Source organism: Balaenoptera physalus (assembly GCF_965194825.1).
Source record: "Balaenoptera physalus genome assembly, chromosome: 4".
NCBI lineage: Eukaryota > Metazoa > Chordata > Mammalia > Artiodactyla > Balaenopteridae > Balaenoptera > Balaenoptera physalus.
In genome coordinates this window covers 70328653-70353065 of record NC_138891.1, presented here as the reverse complement: position 1 = coordinate 70353065, position 24413 = coordinate 70328653, and the positions used below count along the sequence as shown (strand labels likewise).

The 24413-nt window shown below is 35.6% G+C and overlaps 1 protein-coding gene across 6 annotated transcripts in view; it reads left to right on the top strand.

Moving 5' to 3' along the window:
• Positions 1 to 24413, top strand: part of FGF12 (fibroblast growth factor 12) — a 538421-nt gene that overhangs the window by 358517 nt on the left and 155491 nt on the right. For all 6 annotated transcript variants that reach the window (XM_082461586.1, XM_082461585.1, XM_082461584.1 and 3 more), the window contains one exon: positions 3146 to 3249. In XM_082461586.1, coding sequence (XP_082317712.1) covers positions 3146 to 3249 — 104 coding nt within the window. The remainder of the gene's footprint in view (positions 1 to 3145; positions 3250 to 24413) is intronic.

The window sequence follows — 24413 nt, the reverse complement described above, 5'->3', positions numbered from 1 at the left end:
TACAATTTTGGATTTCATTACTCTTTTTCATAAGAATCATCGTCGAACTTGATATTTTCCAATGGTTACATTTATTTACAATATATAAGTACCTAACATGTTTGTACCTTACGTGTTAACTCTGCTTTCGTCAGCAATTTCTGTCAGTTAGGATTAGGGTTGGCTCAGCGTTGCACAGACTAAAATAACAAGGACTTATTTTTCTCACATAAAAGCCAGACCTACTTAATTGGAAGCTAGACTGGTGCCATTGCTCCACAAAGTCCTCAGGGAAGACCCAACTCTTTCCAGCTCACCTGCCATCACTCGCTCAGGGGGAAGCCCTTGTTTTCATGCCCTGAGATCATCCAGCCAACCTCAACCTCATCCCCCTCCAAACAGCAGTAAGGCAAAGGGTAGGGAAGAGGACAAAGGCCAGTTGTCTTTAAGGAAAGGGTCTTCAAGAGTACAGAGACCTTTCTGCCTACATTTCATTGGCCAGTACTGAGTCCATAGCCACAGTTAGCCGCAGGATATGCACAGAGATGTAGCTAAATTGTCTATTACTTTTTGAGAAGGTGAGAATGACTATTAGAGGAAATTAAACTTAAAAGGGAAGGAGGAGGAAATAGGATATTTGGGGCAGATAACAACATTAGCGAGCCAGAAAACCTTTGGTCAGTTGCACTTCCACTTGGGTTACCTCTCTGAATCTGTTTACCCTTCTAAAAATTAGGATAATCATTCTGTCCTAAATTCTCCATAGTGTTTGTGGTTGAGGGTCAAATACAATGATGAATTTATCAACACTGAAAATTGTGTTGCACAAAGATAAAGTATTATTTTAAAGGTATTAAGCAATCTTCTGAATCAATAGATATTAGTCAGGTGATATGTCAGTTTACATCAGACCCTTTGGTAACCTTATTTGACAAGCAGAAGAATCATATATTAATGACAAATAACTCATATAGAGAGAACACATCTCTGTTTATGAAACACTTTCAAGAACATGATAATGCATTTGATTCCTCTGTCAACTCTGTGCAGTAAGGATTATTATGCCCATTTTACAGACAGGAAAACTAAAGCAGAGAGGTTAAATGAGTGGCTCAAAGGCATGTAGCTTCTGAGTGGTGAGTTTAGAAACCACTTTGTCTACAAATCTCTCCCACTTTTTTGTAATCTGTGTTGCTGCTTTAATCTTTACATATGCCACACTTCTTGTTGCCCATTTGGTAAAGTCTAGATCTCTAAGACTAGAGTGACAAACTCTCAGTTATTTATCCCTGCTTTGTCTACATGGTGTTCTTTCCCATTCCTCCTCAACATGAATCAAATCCTTCAATCTGCCAGTCCCTTCCTATACACATACACTACCCTGCAGAACCACTTACTTCCTGCCCTACTATAATGTTTATGATCTTCGCCTACTCAACTTCTGTCCTTTCTTTAAGTGTCAACTTGGGTCTAATCTTCTGTGTGAGACATTTCTTGAACACTTCAGAACACAGATCTTCCATTTCCCTGAACTTCTGTAACATAGAGACTATATATAGAATGCATATATTACATTTAATTATAGATATACATTATACACTGTATCAGATTATTCCATATGTCTTAGCTCTCTCTGACAGTGGTAAGAATATTGGAGGAACAAAAACTAGTACAGATTCGACTTAAAGCAGCTATTAATTCTTAAGTGTCTGCTAAGATCTAGTCTCAACTTTCATGACAGATGAGGGAAAAGGTTCAAAGAGGCAAAGAGACGGGTCTGATGTCAAATATCTAGGAATTGAATCCTGCTATACTAAACTCGTGGTCTTAGGCTTGATCCTCTACAGCTACCAATTGAACATGTGACTAAAAGCCAAATACTGTGTGAGTGTGTTTAGCTTACTATCCCACGTTGAGAGAAGCCCAGAAAAATAGCATTCCTGATTAATGGTAATCCCTGGGTTAATTTATCTATATATATATCTTATATTCAAAACTGAGAAGATGACCAGAACGATGGGAATTTTATCAGTAGGAAAGATAGATAAGAACTTCTAACTAAGTCAGGATGTTAAAGTGAACTACAGCGCTATTCTCTTATGCACGCAGTCATAAATATTTAGTTCACATTCATGTTGCCATCTATACAGCCTAGTTATATGATTGCCTTCCTCCTTTATGTAATATAAATTCTTTCGGGATGGGGACCATGTTTTATGCTTATGCTCATTTTGTAATATTAATGTTAACTAAAATAGTGCTATATAGGAATATATAATTCATAGAAATACATTTTTGACAGAAAAATGGATTATCTTCTTATTTATCTTCTTTCTGGTGTTTGAGTACTTTCTCCAAGTAGACAAGTAGACTGTTGAATATTTTCAGTGATGGACAACCCAAATATTTAAAGACTACAAGCATTTTATTTTAGGATATTGAATTAAATTTATTTATTTTCATTTTATTTTAGGATATTGAATTAAATTTATGAAGTTGATTTTTAATGGTTTGTGCATAATTATGCATATATATATATATATTTCCCAAGATATAAAATCTGTCTGTTCGAGCTTAAGCTATCTAGCAACCATTGATACATCTATTTATCTATATTTACATGTAAAAATTGAAATATGAAGAGAAGTGTTCTCCTGCCACTAGCATAGTTAAGGATGAGCCAGTGGTTTTTGTGTTCATCTTGTGTGTTTAAGACAGTGTTCAGGACCACAAGGAAAAGAAACTCTGGCATGTGTTATGAAGATCATATTTTATTATTACTTAGGATTCCAAATATGTTTTCTTCTGTTGAGAATTTTTTGGTTCAAATTATTTGTTTGTTAGAAAAAATCATCTTATACTGTTGGAGTATATGTTCATTTCACAGAGCAGAGATCCTGGACTCTCAGATCCACGTGGGGCCCTTGGAGTCCTTCTAATCTAATCCTTTTATTGCAGATGAATTTATGTGGTTTACCTGAAGTCACATAGTAATTAGTCACGGTGCAGAGACAAGAAGCCAATTCTCCTCACTCTTAGAACTCCTCTCTCTCTCCTAATTTCAATTCATAGGTTTTAATCTTCAGAAAGAGTCATTTTAAGAAGCAAGGTGATTTATTCAAAAGTTCACTGATCCTTTCCTCTCTCTTCCTTTTTTCCCCTCTAGCCCTCTTCAATCTAATCCCTGTGGGCCTGCGTGTGGTGGCCATCCAAGGGGTGAAGGCCAGCCTCTATGTGGCCATGAATGGTGAAGGCTATCTCTACAGCTCAGTAAGTACCTTGTTGTGTGTGCGTGTGTGTATGTGTGTGTGTGTGCACGCACATAAACTGGCATGGAGAGTAATGAAGTAACCGTTATTTTAGGGAAGAAAATTACAAGTTGAAGTCAATGTATATTTTCTGACCCAGTATATCAGGATTATTATGAAGATTTTGTAATTTACAATGTTAAAGATCACGCTCTGTTGAGAAGGAGCTAGCAACTCTCCATGTGATACAAATTCTCTTTTTCTGTCTTTCACTTCTAGAGGATAATCTTTTGAATTTTACCTTTCTGTTTAATTCAAGAGGTAAAACATTTTTTTCCTTTCTCCTGTTACCTCTCCTTCAAGCACAGAGGATGCTTTAGGAAGTTAAATTCTTGAATTTGTCTGGGAGTCTTCTCTGGCTTGTTGTGGAGAAAAAAACTTTCAGAATAGACTGTGTTTTTGTTTGTATTTAATAAAACTGTGTAGTACCTAATTTGTCAGATTCCTGGGATAACTGGTCACTTTAAAGACATGTGAATTGATGGAATGAGCTTTGGATTAGGGGCTGGGATATTTGAGTTTTATTTGCATTTCAACTACAATATTCCTTTGGGAAAGTGGCCTCCTCTCTTCGACTTAATTTCCAAACATTTAAAATGAGGGTGTTGGACCCCATGTTGTCTAACATCTCTTTTGAATCTAAAACTAACAAAATTAGGTGGCATCAGTGGCTACATTATGAGCCCTGACATATTTTAAAGTAGTTAATGGTCCCACTCTCAAGATAATAATTTATGCATTGAGAGAACGCAGCTGCACTGAATCTTCTGTATGTATATAATTCCTGCTCTGCCCTAAGGGAATTGCCTATTTGTAGTTCATGAAGAAATATTCTTGAAAATCATGGTTACAGATTTCCACCCTTGCTTTCTATGATCTCACTAAATAAGACAAGGTTATTCAGGAAATTCACTTATGCCCACTAGATTCTCAATTAATTATTGAATAGCTTTTATTAAACTTTTTCCACAATCAATTAAATGAATCTCTGGTACCCTATGCTTGCTTACTAGTAGTACAGCTGTCATTCATATTAGAATTCTTAAAGTTGCCATTTTACTCTTGAACATATTCACATCTGAATATGCATTTATATATCAGATGTGTACATACACATTTTTTCAGTGGTCTACTCAAAATAATACTTAAAGATAAATACATTTTTGGTCAAAACAATGGGCTTTCATTTTTAATGTGTCATAATTCTAACATTTCTTAATGTCCAGTTATTGTGAATCTATATTTTAAATGTGAGAATTAAAATAAGAAAAGGACAGTTAACAGATGTTGTTTTGAATAATTCCAGTTGGTTAAACTATTTTTTAAAAAGTTTTGAATGCAATACAAACTAAAATATTTAGGTGATCTTAGGATAGTATTGATTTAAGAATTTAATCAGTCATCAAGTAAACAGCTAAAGGTAGACTATATTTATATTTATATTTAGAAGGTTGTTATTCATTTTTATATTTATTTAAAAGGTCATAATTCTGGTTGTAATTCCACAAAAACGGTAGAGTTCAGATTTCTGAACCAGAGTTCATTTCCAAAGGTCTGGGAAGAAGAAAAACACAGATTATCTGACAACAGTATTGTAGCAGGTGGCAGCTGTGTAGGAGCCCGTGTGTGTTTTGTGTGTGTGAGTGTGTGTATGAGTGTGTGTATGTGTGTGTGTGTGTGTGTGTGTTAAGGGGGCGCAGGCAGGGAGGGGTCCCCGTTGTTGGGTGCAATCCCAAAGTTCCTGGGAGAGGAGCCTGGGTATTCAGCATGACATAACTGAACTTCATATGTGGCAGCATTTTTAGAGGTAAATTTTTTCCATTTTTCTTTCTCAGAACTAGACTTAAGATACAGGGAGCGCATAGGAGAGGTTTTAAGAAATTCTTGACTAGAGAATTTTACTGTAGGTACTTTTCTGTAAAGGATCTAACACCTTAGTAAAACCAATAATGACCTGTTGAGTTACCTGTTTTCAGCTTTCCTCTTCACTTAAATCAAATTTGCATCATACCAAGAATTGCAACTCTTTTCCCTGTATGGCACTGTGAGGCTACTGGAACAATTTTTCTTAATTATAAGCTTGGCCTCGCTGACATTGAGCGTCAGGCTCCCTACTTTCAAAATCACTCTCCTTCTGGATAGGACTAACAGTATGAAATTCTGGTTTTTAATTCTAAGCAGGGGCATAGGCCTGAAGATTTTGTTATAGGACTAGAGGGGGCCAGTATTGGGAGAGACAGACCTGAAAGAGAATTGGGTATCAAGGCTTCATCACACTTGTTTTGCTGCTGGTCTGTGTGGCATGTCTCAGCGAGAGAGCACCAGTGTGGCCAGGATCCTTGTGGGGAGTTAAAAACAGGCTGTTACAGGCTTTCGTGATGTGCTTTTGGTATATGTTAAGGCTTGAAGTGATTTGAAAAGCAGTTTCCTACTGGATGTTAAACAGTGTAGCTGAGCACACCAATAAGGCCCATACCTGGAATTTGTGGCGGGGCAGGGGGACTGGTGGTGTGTGTCTGAAGGCAAACCCTAGAGGTCCTAAAGAAGCTAACATAGAATCCAAGAGAAATTCTCAAATGGTATCATTTATCTAGTGGCATTCACCTTGTCTGTATTCATATTTAAGCTAGGAATTAATTCCCCAGTTACTTCTGATTCCCCCTCACCCCACCCCCCCTTTACCAGGAGACAAAAGAGACAGTAGTAAAGACTGAGTGACTGTTAGGTAGCATAGAGCTAAAGTCTCCGGATCCATTCTGAAAATATTTTAATAGGTGACTTTAATCCATAAGCACTTAATGAAATTGTTGATGCATCTAGATTTGTTTTTACCCTTGTAGTTTGCTTTTTATTTTGCTTCTATTTTCTTCTTCTTTATTTTCTCACATTACTGAAACAGTTTCCTATTCTATCTTTATTCTTCTGCTAGTTCGTAAATGTAGGTTATAATTCTAGTCTTTTAATGATTTAGACTCTTTTAACAGACATCCATATGTATATAATTTGCTAAATAATAAAACATATTATTTATTTCTGTCCTTCTTCCAAACAGCTGATAGACCTTAGTATGTTTTCTTGCTTAGTAAACACCACCACCCTTCTCACCAATTGGATTATTTACACTTTAAAATTAAATATGCACAATTAGTTATTATTCTAAACTAAAAGTTACATTTATCAATCTTTAAAATAATTTCTGTGCACACAGGTTTTGTTTTTGTGTGTATCAAATTCGGTCCCTCTAAGTTTACTTTTCTTCTAAACAAAATCTTCCACTGTTTTCTGTGTGTGCGTCTGTAGATGGTGAATTCCCTTCGTTCTGGTATCCGTGAAAATGCCTTCCTTTCACTTTCATTCTTGAATTACAGTTCAGATAGTTATACAGTTCTTAGTAGACCTATATTTCCCCCAGCACTTTGAAAATTATATTCTATTGGCTTCTGGCATGTACTGTTGACTGTGAGAAGTTTGCTGTCAGTTTAATATTCTCTCCTTTGTAGGTTATCTATATGGAAAATTTAAAGGACTTTTTCTCTTTATACTTTATGTTCTGCAAATTCCCTATAATGTCTAGTTGTAAATCTAATTAAGTTATCTTGTTAGAAATTCAGAATGCACTTTCAATCCAAAGAATCAGACTTCTCTAATTCTGGAAAGTTTTAACTCTTCCCATTTACATTTTATTTCTCTGTTATACTTGCCAGTCTCTTGTGCTGATAATATTTAAATCACTTTCACTAGAAACTTGCAAATTTATCTGCTCTAGAAATGATGCCATCTGTTTTGTGATTTCAGTCACTATGCTTTAAATTTTTGGATGTTTAATGGTTTCCATTCCATATCTACCTGATCTTGATTGACTTCTTCCTGTTTTTACTATCTGGCTCTTTTTACAGAAAGTTATTAACTCATTTATCTCTCTGAGCTTTCTTATAATACTTGTTATGCTTTTCCATAAAGTCAGTTTCTTTTGTAATGAATTCATGTTTCAATCGTTGATTTTGTTGGCTGTCATTTTTAGAATTAGACTGAGGTTATATTAGAATTTAGAATTAGTTCTGCATGTGTTTGTAATTTTGGTCTGTAGGCCCATTTCTCTCTTTCTTTCTTCATGATCTTCTTCTTTTGAAGTCTGCCCTCAATTTCTAGCAAATTTTTGGTTGCTGCTATCCAGCCTCCAGTGGTCCTAGTTTAGAATAAGATTTTAAGAGTCATTTCAAGGCTGCATCCTAGGGTAGCATTGGGGTTAGGAAAGGGGGCCTGGGCAAGGGTATGGCTTGGTCTTGTTTCTCTCATTGTGAGTCTATGTCTATCATTGCATCTTGCTTAAAATACTAGCAGCATTTTTAAAAATACAGTTGATATACAATATTATGTTAGTTTCTTGCAATCTACAGAGTGATTTGAAATTCACATACATTAGAAATAATCACCATGGTAAGTCTAGTAATAATTTGTCTCCATACAGTTATTACAATATTATTGAGCATAGTCCTTATGCTACATATTACATCTCTGTGTCTTATTATTTTATAATTAAAAGTTTGTACCTCTTAATCCCCTACATCCCCCCTGCCATCTGGCAACCACTGGTTTGTTCTCTGTATCTATGAGTCGGTTTTCATTTTGTTTTGATTGTTTTGTTTTTTATATTCCACAAATAAGTGAGATCATATATTGGGTTGGCCCAAAAGTTCATTCGGTTTTTCCATAACATCTTATAGAAAAACCCAGATGAACTTTTTGGTCAACCCAATAGTATTTGTCTTTCTCTGTCTGACTTATTTCACTTAGTGTAATACTGTCTAGACCCAACTATGTTGTTGGAAATTGAAAGATTTCTTTTTCTTTTAAATGTTCTATTGTATATGTATACCACATCTTTTTTATACATTCATCTGTTGATGGACACTTAGGTTGTTTCCATATCTTGGCTATTATAAATAATGCTTCAGTGAACGTTGGAGTGCATATATCTTTTCGAATCAGTGTTTTTGTTTCCTTTGGGTAAATACCAAGAAGTGAAATTGCTGGATCACATGTTCTATTTTTCATTTTTTAAGGAACCTCCATACTGTTTTTTTATAGTGGCTGTACCAATTTACAGTCCCACCAGCAGTGCATGAGTGTTCCCTTTTCACCACATCCTCATCAACATTTGTTATTTGTTGACTTTTTGATGATAGCTATTCTGATAGGTGAGAGGTTGATTTGATCTCATTGTGGTGTTGATTTGCATTTCTCTGATGATTAGTGATGATGAGCAAGTAGCAGCATTTTTTATTTTAGCCTTTTAAGAGTTGGAGCAGGAAAATTATACCAGTCCCTCGTGTGAGCAGGTAGCCTGGCTCTGGTCCTTTATTTTACACAGAGGGCTTTTATTCCCATTGACCTGACCAGAGTGGAACTTGGGGTCACACCACCCCCTTCAGGACATGAAGCCCAGTAGGCCTGCAGCTGCCACTTGCTCAGTGCTTTTTATTTCCATTCTATAGGGATGATTAGCTTGCTTTGATCCTGGTTATGTCATTTACACCTTACATTGCCAAATTCAATGTCATGAAACTTTTCTTTATTTTCTTCTAGGGCTTTTATGTTTTTAGGTCTTACATTTCAGGTTTTAATCCCTTTTGAATTAAATTTTGTGTATGATATAAGCAAATACCAGTATAGATGAGGTAGGTCAAGAAAAGGAAATTCTAGTTCAATCTTCATTAAAAAAAAGTTTTTTTGATTGATGTATTGTTGACTTACAATGTTGTATTAGTTTCAGGTGTACAGCAAAGTGATTCAGTTATACATAAATATATATATGTATATATATATTCTTTTCAGATTATTATAGGCTATTATAAGATATTGAATATAGTTCCCTGTGCTATACAGTAGGTCCTGTTGTTTATCTATTTCAGTGTTCACTTGTAAAATCAACATTTCTTATCCTATTTGCTGCTGCAGTTAAGGATGTGTCACTCCATACTGTTACAACATAATATCAAAAGCATAATTCTTTGACATGCCTTTAGAATACCATGCCTAAATCTGATGCTTCAGTGAGAGCAGACAATGTCGAGATTGCAATAATACTGACTTTATATTGAAAAACTGAGTCAGGAGTTATTGAGAAACATAGAAAAAGGGTCTCTGAGAAAGAAGAAAAGAGAAGGCCAATATTGAAAGTTATTGGAAGAAGACTGCTTTATACCCACAAAATGACGATAGGATAAGATATTTTTTATTTTCTCCTCTAATTTCTTTTCTTCCCCACTATCATAGATGTCCAAAATTTCTCATCACTGAGGATGAAATACAAATTTTCTCATTTTCTGCAGCCAAAAATAACTTCCACATTTTGCACTTTGGTAGGAGATTTATCTGTATATTTCCTTTCTTTTGTTGGAATTATTTGTTTTCATGCCCTGTCTATATGATTAGATGCAAGTTCCTTAAAGTTAGTAATCATATCTAATATAGATTAATATATACCATAACACTGAAAACTGCAATTCCTATGTAAAGATATCTGTTAAAATTTTGTTGATCAGTTGATGGATGCATTTCATGCAGTTTAATTTTGACAATAATTCATTGGTCATCTGGTCTTAATGGTTGTTGTAATAATTTTCCTGATTGTAACTTTATACACTTTCCAGTTCTGTTAACCGGCTCAGCTTTGAATAGGCTATGACTATTCTATGGAAACATGGAAAATTTGCTAAAGGAATCTTATTGTGCATGCTTCTCTGTGTTGAAGCTAATGTTGTATTGTAATTTTAAGAGCTGATGTTGTCATGTTTTCCTTTCTGTACTAAATATTGCTTATAAAAGAAAAAAAAAGCAGAAGTTGGCTAGGCTATCTTCTTGGGAAGCCACTTGGTCATTACAATTCATCTCTCACTGGAAGGGTTCTGTTCCATAATGAAAAGAAATGGCAGTTTTTTAAAACACACATATCTAGAATAGAGGTACAAAATAGTTACCCACTCTGGAATTTGAGTTTCTCCATCAACTGACTTCCTCATGGAATGTTCCAAAATTTGAGGCATATGCAGAAATATTTCTTGGATAATGGTATCTCTGAAAAGTCTCTAATATTGAAGGAGAGCAAGAGGGAAGGAAGGAGGGAGGGAGGGAGGGAGGAAGAGAGAGAGAAACACCTTAGCCATTAATGCCAGATGAATCACAGAGTTTTGAAGTTACTGGTGCCTGAATAGAGGAAAGTCAAAAGCCAAATTAGAGGCTTGTTCAGCAATTAGATTGTTAAATATTCAGTTAGGGTCATTTGCATAATTTTTCCTTCCATATAATTGTGGTTTTCATGAATTTTATAACATTTCTTTTTCATCTTAGGTTGATTTTTGGCTATAGCACCTAGAAAATAATTGCTTATTTTGCCTACTTTATTTTTTTCCCTCATGTATATATATTTATTAACTGAACTGGGTTGTTTTTAATCAACTAGAAAATATATATGTGGAATCCTGTTAGCCCAAGAATCTGGCTGTGTTGCTTGCAAATATGTGACGTGCATTTTTGTTGCTGTTGTTGGAATTAGGTTGCCTTTCTTTAGAAAGAATCAACAGGTCATTAGTTATACGTTCAGTAAGGACTAAATGATGGTAAGCATCCATTTTTACCTTATGATGTTTTCAGTAGTAAGTGGTGTTGGTTTTATTCCAAGAAATTATAACTTCTGGAAAATATTAATACTTTAGCTCCTGGGCTAGCCTTAATTGTAAAAATTAACTAATAAGAACCTGCTATATAAAAAATAAATAAAATAAAATATACTGAAAAAAAATTAGCGTATGTGTTTCCAGTAGCATTTTTCATTGAAAAGTAAAAATAGGATTAAGCTTCTAAGAGCAGTACTAATGAGGACCTTTGGTTGAATCATTTGAAAATGATACTACATTTTATATTTTTTATTTCTACCTTGCCATGAGGCACATTAGGCCAACATGTAGTCATATATCCAAAATTTATCAATTGTATTTCTTAGGTCATTAGTGAATCAGGCAGTATTAAGCAGTATTTTAAGAATGAAAGCTTTAGAAATAAAACTGGGTTTGAATCACAGCTCTGTAACTTACTTCCTTGTGTCATTGGGGAAATTTGTTAACCTTCTAGACTCAGTTTCCTTATATATAAATTGGAGATAATTATGAAAATACCAGTTTTGTAGGATTATAGCAAGAATTAAATGAGACAATGCATGTAAAACCCTAGTACTGTGCCTAGTACACAGTCAATGCTCCATGTCAGCCATATGTAGTAGTAGTAGTAGTAGTAATAGTAAAATAGTATAGTAGTAGTAGTAGTAGTAGTAGTAGTAGTAGTAGTAGTAGTAGATATATTAAATAAGATGCTCAGTGTATCCTAAATCAGTTTCTTACCATCAGTTCATGAAGTTCACATAGGGTAATTCTACCCAAATTTTCAGTGGTGATTCCTGGTTTGCCTAATCCAATATCTTTAGCCATCCTGGCCATGGGAGGTTGGTTGCAGAGTATCTCCCATTAACTAGAGCCAATTAGTTTCAGGCCCAAGACTTGACTTTATCTGTTGAAGGAGAGTTGCCTTTTTTTTTTTAAACTGAATTTAGAGCTGAGAGGATCAAGGACTACAGCCATCTTAAAAACACAAGGAGAAATCATATCTTAGAATGATTCCAACATTCAGAGGACAGAAAGTCTCAAGGTGGAAAGATGGAGAAACCAGTTCTTGTTCACATCCTTTGACGTTGTACATGAAGACATACCTGAAGCCAGCCCTACCTCTGAATTTTCAGTCTTAGGAGCCCATAATTACCCTTCTGTATGAACCAGTTTGGGCTGTATTTTTTTTTAACCTGCTAAACTGATAAAGAAGTGAACCTGTTCTCAGAGTGTTAAGACTTTCCAAGAAAGCTAAAGCTCCATTTGTTCCATGTTGTCTATGTCATTTCTGGTGAAGAATTTCCCAGTGGCCTCCTTCTGAAGAGTTATGACTTTACTATTGCTCTGTGGGCCAGCCTGATTCCCAAAAGAGATTATCTGTTCTAATTCGTTCTGCCTTCCCTTGCCTGTTCCCCTCCAATGCCTGTTCCCCTCCAAAACCAATGTAAGAATTAGTCATTTTCATATGTAAGTGTTTCTTGGGTTTGTAACAGACAAATCATCGAAAGATAGGAATCAACTTTCCTTTCCTCCTGCGCCCCAGCATGAGCCAGTTTTTCAACTTTTGGGGACTTCTTCAAAATATCTCTTTATATAACTCCCTTGGAGGGAAATATATTGCATAAAATAAGTGTGTAAGCCATGACTTTCATAGACTTCAGGGAGGGAAAAAGAGAAGAAATTATGAGTGCTAAATGCAGAGGGAAAATCAGTAGGTTTTCAGGTGAGATTTGAATGAAATAGAGATGCGGTGAAGCAGAGAAACAGAAGCAATTCATTTTTATGACCAAGTCTGCAGATAAGTTCACGCTTTGAATAGATAGCACTGAGGAAAAGAATATGAAAAAACAAAACAAAACAAAACAAAACATTGTGAGAGGTGGCCAAATTAGAACAATTGTCAGAGAAGGACAGATTGCAAAGTGCTACATTTTGAGGAAATTTCAAGCCGACAGCCTCCTGCATTTATGGTGTACCTAAAGTTTGTTTCCGCACCACTGAATTTTAAAATCTAGTAGTTAAATTGGGGAAATGGTTTAGCTACATAGAAGTGTATATGTCAAAAGTGACATATATTTCAGCTATCTCCAAATGGAAAGAAAGACATTTATTTTGAGTCCACTGAAAACGTCAGTCTCCCATGGGGTACCTATATGTCATGGTTCATCCGGAAGAGTTCCAGTTTATGCCTGATGTCTTAGTGTAATTATTGACACTACCTGTTTGACCCTCAGAAGTGTCCTGGATGAGGGTTTGGGCAATAATTATACAGTCATGTTACACATGATCCTACATATGACTCAGTGGGTGATCTGAGGTGTCAATATATGCACAAAATCTTACTGAATAATTTGAAAATTTCCTGTTCTGATTTACTCCCCAAGACCAAATCTTAATGATAAATTTCTTAAGTTCACTTTCCTGTATCACCCAGTGATTGAGTTTGGCTGTGAGTAAAAAAGACACCCATAACAATGATTTAAAGGGATCAAAGGTTTAACTTTTCTCACATAACCTGAAGTCTGGAGATAGATAGTTACTGGTATTGGTTCATTGACTGGCTAAACAACCCTTGGCTAAAGGGCCAAAGTTTTTACATTTATTTGGCCTTTTCTTCGTGGTACAAGATAGCTCCTACCTCCCCAGCTAACATGTATACATTCTGGGAAGTAAAAAAGGGGCACAGAGAAAGAGATGGTGCCTTTATCAGGAAAGAACACTTTCCCAGAAGTTTCAGCAATGTCCGTAGTGATGTCCAGTGATGACCATAGAACTGTGTCACATGGTCACCCCTAGGTGGAAAGAGTGTGGGGAAATGTCTCAATTTTTTTAAAAAAAAAATTTGAGCTACATATTGCCATATTCATCAAAACCAGGGTTCTGTTAATGTGGAGGGGAAAATGGATATTAGGTAGACACTTGACAACTGTCCCACTTCTCCAGGCTGAGAATATAAATGTAGATAATGTAAAACTTTAGCACAAGAGAAAGTCAAAGAGACAGAGAGCAACTGAACAGATTGAAGAATAGATATGCATGTGTAGTTTCTTCATTAGGTAATGCAAAATCTTTTGAATCACTATAAATATTGGTTGAAAAATTTATGAATCTCTACTAGGAAGCTAAATATTGAACTCTAGAGACTAACGGGAAGATATCTTACCTGTAATTTTATTCAGGTCCAAATAGATTAGAATTTCCCTGGGATTTGGTGACAGAAGCTTTCTGCTTGTTGAGTTTTCATGATGGATCGCTGGATATTTCCTCTGAAATTTCTCTCTATAGCTAGGGCAAAGATGAATAAGCACTGCTACTTCAACTTCCATTCTTCTATTTCACTGGATGGGTAAAAGTTCTCTCTGTAGGGAACTTTGAGAAGTCGTGAGGGAACTGAAAGTCACCATGGAGTGAGATATAGCATATTGACTTGTAAGGGTATGCTTGCCTGTGGTTTCAATACAGCTATTCCTGAAACTCCAGGGATCAGCAACTTTTCCATGCTCCCATTTAACCAATAATTTACCTATTTATTTAGTGTAGATAGTGTGGCACACATTGTCTTATGCACTGAAAATGAAATGAAAAACACTTCCACTGTAGTGGGAGAACAGGACAACACATAAATAAATATGGGAATTTACTATTTAGGATTGGTGTTTATAAAAGAAAAAATATATTTCAATAATAGAGAATAATAGAGAAAACTAATTTAGACAGGATTGCCATGAAAATTTCTTTAAGGAAATGATATTCACGCTAAAACCTAAAGGATGAAACAAAAGACCAAACCAGAGGAAGTGTACTAGCAGAGGCAGAAATAAGTGCAAAACATTCATAGGAGTAAAATGTTTATAAATCTTATTGCTTCTCACACATTCTATCATAATTCTTGCACCTGAAGTGCTAATTCTAATATCTGTTCATTTTCATTTGCTCGTCTATTTGATTTAAAATATCTTTACATATCGTGTGCTGAGTACCATTCTGGGTGCTCCAAGCATGAGAGAGGAAAAGGACAAACACTGCACTTTCATACCATAATAAAAGAATGAAATTGTTAAGGGCTATAAAGGAAGGAAGCAGGGTTATAGAAACATAATACATTTATGTCTTGGCATATTTTTTTAATTTTTAAATTTACATTAATTCTCATCATGAATTTCTTTCTGTTATTTGTGCTATCCTTGTATTTTGACTCTTTTTACATTGAATCCAGGAATGAGTTGTATGTTTTTTAAAAATTTGTATGCTGTTTATTGAATTCTTTCTTTATTATTAATATCCCTAAGGGATTTCCAGGAACTTTCTCAGTAATTTCAATGAAAAGACTTCATTGGCATTATCTTAAAACCTTGAAATCTGATTAGTAGCATGTTGCCAAAAATATTTATGTTTTAAAAGGTCCACACCACATATAAAAAGTAACTTAAAATGGATCATAAACTTAAGTGTAAGAGCTAAAACTATAAAACACTTAGAAGAAAGCATAAGGCTAAATCTTCATGACCTTAGGTTAAACGGTAGTTTTAGAGATATGAAACCAAAAGCACAAGCAACAAAAGAAAAAATTTCATCTTAATTAAAACATTTGTGCTTCCAAGGACACAATCAAGAAAGTGAAAAAGACAACCCAGAGAAGGGGAGAAAAGTTAGCAAGTCATTTATCTGGTAAGGAATGTGTATCTAGAATATATAAATAACTCGTACAACTAAAAATAAAAAGACAAAAGTGTACAAAGGATTTGAATAGACATATTTCCAAAGAAGATATACAAATAGTTAATAGCCACATGAAAAGATGTTCAACACCATTAGCCATCAAGGAAATGCAAATCAAAAACCACAAGGACTCACCACTTCACACCCACTAGGATGGCTTTATTAAAAAAGATAATAACAAGTATAGGTGAGGATGTGGAGAAGTTGGAACCCTTATATACTGCTAACGGGAATCTAAAATGCCATAGCCACTTTGGAAAATAGTCTACCAGTTCTGCAAAAGGTAAAAGATAGAGTTACCGTATGACCCAGCAATTTCACTGCTAAGTATATACCCAAGAGAAATGAAAACGTAGGTCCACACAAAAACTTTTCTATATTAATATTCATAGCAGCATTATTTAAAATAGCCAAAAGTGGAAATAACCCAAATGTCCATCAACTAACAAATGGATAAGGTGTGGCACATTTATTCAATATAATATTATTTAGCAATAAAAGAGAGTGCTGAGGCATGCTACAACATGTATGAATTGTGACAACAGTATGTTAAATGAAAAAAACCAGTCACAAAAGACAACATATGGTATAATTCCATTTATATGAAATGTCCAGAATAGACAGCTCTATAGAGATAGGAAGTTGATTAATGATTGTGCTGTGATAAATGGGAACAGACTGCTACTAAACAGTGGGAGTTTGCTTTTTGGGGTAATGAAAATATTCTAGAGTTGATTGTGGTGATGGTTGTACAGCTCTGTCAATATACTAAAAACCATTGAATTATACACTTTGAATGGGTAAACTGTATGGTATGTGAATTATATCTCAATAGTGCTGTTATTAAAAAGTTAATTCTATTTAAAATATCAATTTAATCATGGTTTAATGGAGATTAAAAAGTAAATAAGATCATTTTCCCCTAATGGATTCCATACACATTAATTGAATTGTATATTTTGTTTGTTTAAAGTAACACAAAGGTGTGAATTTCCTCACAACTGAAGGGGCGTGACAGAACTTTAATACTCTGGTGCAAAAAGTGGAAAAAGGAGTGCGAGCAGAGTAGAATTTGTTTTCATTGTGAAGATGTGTCCTACAACTGTAAACACCATTGATTTTGACCACAAAATACTAGCTATGAGAGAAGAGTTTTTATAATAAGATTAATATTTGCTGTGACATTTTAATTTACTTACTGAGCTTGGACCTTTAAATTATTACTGTCAGGGCTCTAAAAATTTATACCTATCTGTTCATGTGGTGGTACTTTTGGAGGTATATGTTTAAATCACAGAATATATATTTTTTTCTCTCTTTGGCTCAATTTAAAAATGTTTCGTGAGGAAATTTTGAATATTTTGTACCTTAAAATTGCATCTTGGAATATACAAGCAGCTCATGCAACTCAATATACAAAAAACAAACAACCCAATCCAAAAATGGGCAGAAGACCTAAATAGACATTTCTCCAAAGAAGATATACATCAGCTCGGTGGTTTGTGACCACCTAGAGGGGTGGGATAAGGAGGGTGGGAGGGAGGGAGATACAAGAGGGAAGAGATATGGGAACATATGTATATGTATAAATGATTCACTTTGTTATAAAGCAGAAACTAACACACCATTGTAAAGCAATTATACTCCAATAAAGATGTTTAAAAAAAAAAAAGAAGATATACAGATTGCCAACAAACACATGAAAGGATGCTCAACATCACTAATCATTAGAGAAATGCAAATTAAAACTACAATGATGTATCACCTCACACCAGTCAGAATGGCCATCATCAAAAAATCTACAAACAATAAATGCTGGAGAGGGTGTGGAGAAAAGGGAACCCTCTTGTGCTGTTGGTGGGAATGTAAATTGATACAGCCACTATGGAGAACAGTATGGAGGTTCCTTAAAAACTAAAAATAGAACTACCATACGACCCAGCAATCCCACTACTGGGCATATACCCTGAGAAAACCATAATTCAAAAAGAGTCGTGTACCACAATGTTCATTGCAGCACTATTTACAATAGTCAGGACATGGAAGCAACCTAAGTGTCCATCGACAGATGAATGGATAAAGAAGATGTGGCACATATATACAATGGAATATTATTCAGCCATAAAAAGAAATGAAATTGAGTTATTTGGAGTGAGGTGGATGGACCTAGAGTCTGTCATACAGAGTGAAGTAAGTCAGAAAGAGAAAAACAAATACTGTATGCTAACACATATATATGGAATCTAAAAAAAAAATTAAAAGGTTCTAAAGAACCTAGGGGCAGGACAGGAATAAAGATGCAGACGTAGAGAATGGACTTGAGGACACGGGGAGGGGGAAGGGTAAGCTGGGACGAAGTGAGAGAGTGGCATGGACATATATACACTACCAAATGTAAAGTAGATAGCTAGTGGGAAGCAGCCACATAGCACAGGGAGATCAGCTCGGTGCTTTGTGACCACCTAGAGGGATGGGATAGGGAGGATGGGAGGGAGATGTAAGTGGGAGGAGATATGGGGATATATGTATATGTGTAGCTGATTCACTTTGTTACAAAGCAGAAAGTAACACACCATTGTAAAGCAATTATACTCCAATAAAGATGTTAAAAAAAGAAGGAAGAAATATGTGCCATGCTAACGCTGATCAAAAAAAATTATTTTATTGAAGTATAGTTGATTTACAGTGTTGTGTTAATTTCTGCTGTACAGCAAAATAATTCAGTTATACATATATATACATTCTTTTTCATATTCTTTTCCATTATGGTTTATCACAGGAAGGTTTAGTTTTTTGTTTTGGGGGTTTTTTTTGGCATGTGGCATCTTAGTTCCCCGACCAGGGATCGAACCTGTGACCCCTGCAGTGGAAAAGCAGAGTCTTAACCAGTGGACTGCCAGGGAAATCCCCAAGGTTTAGTATTTTTAAAAGCCTTATTTAGCTTGAACTTTCCTTTGATATTTTGAGTTGTCTGTTTTGCCATTAGATCTGCCAGTGTCACTTACCCTCCAACTTGGTTTAACATTATATTAGTTTTGAGTGCTCGGGTGATATGTGAGTTACTATATGATTGGGACGGTTGCAAATTGGTTTCTGGGTTTTTCTCTCAGAGTTTACTTGTATGCCTTTCTAATGCCTGATTTTTAATATAGGTATTGTCAAGGTGTGGTTTTTATTCTTGAAAAATTTTAATGTATCTGCTAATTCATTATCCCAAGAGTAATCTGGCATTATTATATTAATGTGAAATATACATAGATATGGAGTATTGAGTAGTAGATTATTATAGTAAGGATACCTTTCTTAAGACTTTTTAACTGTGTTTCCTGATTCGCATTCTCAAATCCATACTTACAAACAGGCTATATTTTTGGTGCCTTATTATTTACAAAATGAAGAGACACAGGCAGAGTCCTCGCTAAGATGTATTATGTGAGAATGGAAAATGGAGTTGTATAGCCCTTAAGTCTCAAGTGAAAAATGCAGAGGGAAGTAATTGGCCACATTCCAAAGTCTTTGAGAGACTGTTCCAGTAGTCCAAAATGGAAAATGAAGTTTCCAAAAAAACATTCCCCAAAGACGCGTGATTCATCTTGTGTGGCAATAAATATAACTCTTTGAACATTGTTATTTATTTGGCTAGTTCACTGGAGTCCAAATGTACCTAACTCTGCAGATCAGCTTCTCAGAAACTCTTAAAGCCCATCCCAAATGCTTCCCCTGAAAATCAGCTGTTTGTTGTTGCTGCTGTTATTTTAATTATCTTTGTAGTATCGAAAGATCGTCTGAATCTACCAGTTCTATCTCTGCTGTCTAGCCCTGTGCCCACTCTGGCTTTATTTTTATGGGCCCTCAGTTAATAAGAGTGATCATAGAGGTCAGCTAGACTAAATCAGTGGCTCCTTTCCTAATATTCACAAAAATTAGAACCCGATTATTGCTGAAACATCTCTAAGAGTGAGGGCTTTATCACCTGAATCGTACACTGGAGATGACTGTTAGGAAGCATCTTCTTTTTACTGTGCCATTTTTGGTTCTACTCCTGCAATGTGGAGTCACAGAGAATGTGTTGATTGCTTAGTAGCGCTTGGCACATGGTGAGTGTTCTAAAGCTGTTGACTGGTGTGATGGTCAAATGAGTTTTTCTACCTCTGTGTCCATTTTATCTCCATCTCAATCATTATCCATATATCAATCTACGTATCTGTGTATCTATCTATTTATTTATCTTCCATTACTTAGAATGATGACTGACACCCAGTAAGGGCTTTAAAAGTGTTTGCAAAAATTATTATTTCTTTCTCACTTGATGTTTTCAACTATTTGTTGAACACAATTAAATATAGGAAGTGAGCATGGTTTTCATGAGAACATTAACCAGTTCCATTTCCTTCACAAGAAAGTTAATAAATACTATCTATTAAATAAATTAACGAGCAATAGAATCATTAATTTTGTAAATTGAAGGAAAGCTATAAATAATTTGGTTCAATTCCTCCTTTTTTTCAGATTAGAAAATAGAAATTTAGACTGAACTGTTTTGCATCCCTTTATTATTCAGAGCTCACTCTTTTGTTTGTACTATATATCTCTCCTAAAGTGTGATATTCTAATCTGTGCAAGTGATATTTTATTAGTTTCTGCCCTGGTTTAGCCCTTGCTGAATACTAGTTGACTCTCTGGGACCAGCAAGAAACCATTCATGGTCAGGAAGTATTGGTCAGCAATACAGGGCTGGGGGAATTAAAATTCATTCACTTGCCTCTTAGAAATATCTGTTTAAGAAATTCTTTGATATTGATTTACTTTCAAGCATTGATTACTTTTCTCCCTGAAGGTAACAGTTTTATGATCATTCTACTGGTCTCTTAACAATGGCTTACCTGATTTACTGATACATAAAAAGCCTACAGAAATGCATTTTTTCATTGACTTTATACTTGCCCAGTAACAGCATTGGTCTTTTTTTTTTTTTTTTTAATAAATTTATTTATTTTATTTATTTATTTTTGGCTGAGTTGGGTCTTCGTTGCTGCGCGCGAGCTTTCTCTAGTTGCGGTGAGCAGGGGCTACTCTTCGTTGCGGTGCGCGAGCTTCTCATTGCGGTGGCTTCTCTTGTTGCGGAGCACTGGCTCTAGGTGCACGGGCTTCAGTAGTTGTGGCACGTGGGCTCAGTAGCTGTGGCTGTGGGCTCTAGAGCGCAGGCTCAGTAGTTGTGGCACGCGGGCTTAGTTGCTCCGCGGCATGTGGGATCTTCCCAGACCAGGGATCGAACCCGTGTCCCCTGCATTGGCAGGCGGATTCTCAACCACTGCACCACCAGGGAAGCCCAGCATTGGTCTTTATTATGTTTCAATGGGTGGCTTGAATTAGATCCATAATAAGCTGAATCCACACTAAGTACAGCTGTAATGTAGGGGAACCAAGATGGTATTCCTGGCAGCATTCTCATTATATGTGCTTTACTTCCATTTGGTAGTCATTTCTGTTAAGTCCCAAGGAAATTTCCTGCTGTGAAAGGTTTTCTCTTACTGACATTGGTTAAAGAGACATTAGACCCTTATTAGATGTGTGTTTTGACTTTGCTAATTCTTTTCCCCTTAGCCAGCCCCAGCCTTCTTTCAATAGAGTTTGCTTTGCTTCCCATTACATTACATTCCAAACAGATCCCTACTTTGTATTCTCATTTGTTCCACTTATCACCAAAGCCTTCTGATAGCTCAATCTATATCTACTTTTTCCTCCATTTATCTACCACAGCCCCTTTTCTAGAATGTCTCATTTTATGCTTACACAAAGGATATTTCTTTGGCCAGATTTTTGGTGGTCAACATGATGCCTCTCAGAAAAATATGCCCTTTCTTCCTCATTGGAGAGTCAGAACCTCCAACTCTTCTCCGTTGGGGGTTGAGGCATATTTCTATACGAACCTGATAGAGGTTATGGGAATCAATAGGTTAATAAGGCTTCTATAATGGATCAATCTGTGCAGGAGTTTCCAACATTACTTTTCTTCTTCCATATGACAGAGATATAAACAAAAACATTCATCCAGAAAATGTTTCTGCCTGTGCATTTTTGTGTGCATTGTTTTTATTTATATTCAAGCAACTTTCATGTTTGTAGTGTGATTAGATCCACATAAAAACTCCAGAGAGGTTGATCAGACCAGTGTAATTATCACTATATTATAAATATGGAAAATTACTCAAAGGTGATAGGGATCATTAATACCAGTGTCCAATCTAAGATTTTCCTATTTCATACCTAAGCCTCCTTTCCCTTCCTTACTTGAAAAATGAATATTCCTTTGCTTGCAGTAGTAAAGGATTTCTATTTAAGAATGTTAACTTCTTTGTTTATTTTCCATTTGAGACAGAATATTGGTTATGGTGTGTCTGGAAGGGTAAAGACTGCTTTGAAGATGTGAGAACTGGAAATAGAGAGTTTGGCTGGTAAGTGGAGAGGGAGGCAGTCAGAGAAAAGGCATCTCAACCTGTATTTCTGAGAAGGAAAAGAAAAAACAAAAGAATCATCTCTCTGCTTAAAATTTCTTTTATATTTAGCCTTTTAAGTTTGTATGAGAATTAAGTGTGTTAAATTTCCTTTTTGTTTTTTTTTTTTTTGGTATCTTGTAGTGGTGCCTACCATCCTAAGCATCAAGATATGGTATACAAGAGTGCCAACAGGACACAGTATTATACTCTTGTGCAAGATGATTCAGGGATTCTATTTAAAGTAGTTGAGCATCTTTGAGACTCTGCTTAATGTGTTTATATGCTTCTTGTTTTCTTTCTTCCATTTCCATCTTTCCATTCTCCTTTTTCCTCTCCCTCCACCCTTCCCTCCTTTTCTCCTTTTCTCTGTCTCTGTTTATCTCTCTCCATCCCTCCAACCCTTCCTTCTTTCTTTTTTTTTTTTTTTTTGGTATAATCTTTATTTAACAGACATTCATTAAACATGTGCTATATACAAAGTGAGCTAAATGCTTTAGATGCCTGTAATACAAAGAAGGATATAGAACTTATGCTTTCAAAGGAGTTTATAGGCTGTCAGAGGAGGTGGTAATACAAAAATCAAGACATTCGGGGTGGAATCTGCCCAAGTTCTGAGTACAGAATAAGCAATATCGTAGATATTCTAAGTGCAATACTTAGGTCATGGAATGGAGAGGATATTTTAAAATCTTGGCCTGAAAATATATTTCATATCAGTAAGTCCTAGTGATTTGCATCGAGGAAAATACTGGCCACTGTGACCTGTTCTAAATCATATTAAAGATTCTATTGTCATATCACATAAGTAGGTATATGTGATAATATATATCACATCTTTTAATATTAGAAATTACTATGTACAAATGGAGTTGAATGAGAAATTGACTACTCTAGGTCCCTTAATTAAGATCTCCTGTCGCCTCCTTCCTATGCAGGAGAGCAAACTGTTAGTAAGATAAATAACAGATACTCTATTTTGTAAGACCTATGAGCAACTGGGTGCTTGCCACGGTTGCTTACTCAAACTTGCAGAGACTATCCCGCATTTGTATTTATGTGTGGAGAGGGAAAGTGATAATTTCAGGTAATAATGGAGAGGTCACATGAGGAGGGGACAAGTGAAAGCAAAGTCATTTTTTAATGCCCAGTAGGAAATGTAGAAAGCTTGGGGATAAACCTCTTGCGGGCACAAATGTGTCAAAAAGCTGTGGAGGGTTTATACTGTGCAAGATCCCTTAGATATGTGTGTGTTGGTTCTACAGCCCATTGCTTTGGGACTATTGAGTAGGAATAATAGCTCTATCCAATTTAACAACCCCTCAAGTTCTCACAGTATTAAATGAAAATGATGATAATAATTATGTTAGTAATCATATTTGAATGCTTACTACATGTTTGGACTCTATAAATTTATTCATTCAATCTTCACGGTGACTCCCTAAATTATGTCCTAGCATTATCTTCCTTGGACAGGTGAGGAAATAAAGATGAAGTTATTTACCCAAGATTACCCATATGGGAGATGAAGCTATTAACTATATTAAATACTGAGTCTCTAATAATAAAAAAAGTCACAATATTTATTTACATGTGGTGCTTGGTAGTTTCAAAGAGCTTTGACATCCACTATGAGGTATATTAGGTCAGGTTATTTATCCCTTTTTAAGAGATAAGGCATTTAACTTCAGGTCTATTTACTCCAAAACCTAAGCAGAATTCACTGCACTCTGAAGTCTATTCATAATTTAAACCTACATAGATGTGTCTAATTGTAGGCAAATTTCCAATCAGATTGGCTAAAATCTAATAGTTTCTTATGCTTGGGAATGTACGTTTTAGTCTCTTAGTAATTATCTTATGCATTATACAATCTTCACTGGAGTTACCAGATAAATGAGATGTCACTGCACTTAACAGCAAGGATCACTGCTGCTAGCTTTCGATTGGTTTCATCTGTTGCTGGGAGGAGTTGCCATCTCTCAGCAGCTGCCAGCCAGGCAGGCATTTCTGATGGAGCTGAGCCCAGGTTGACAGTAGCTAGAAAAGGAACGTGTCCTAACCTGGCAAGGACATCCTTCAAGTCAGTGTTTTTGTCCACCAGGCTGAGAGAATCCCCAATTTTGATGCATTTCTTTGCTTTTCATGAAACCCATTTTTGTCCTTTCTTCTTTCTTTTCTTTGCTTAAATTTGTTTAGTTGCTGACAGACCATATTCATGCACTGTACAAAAGAATAAGTAAATTCCAATTAGC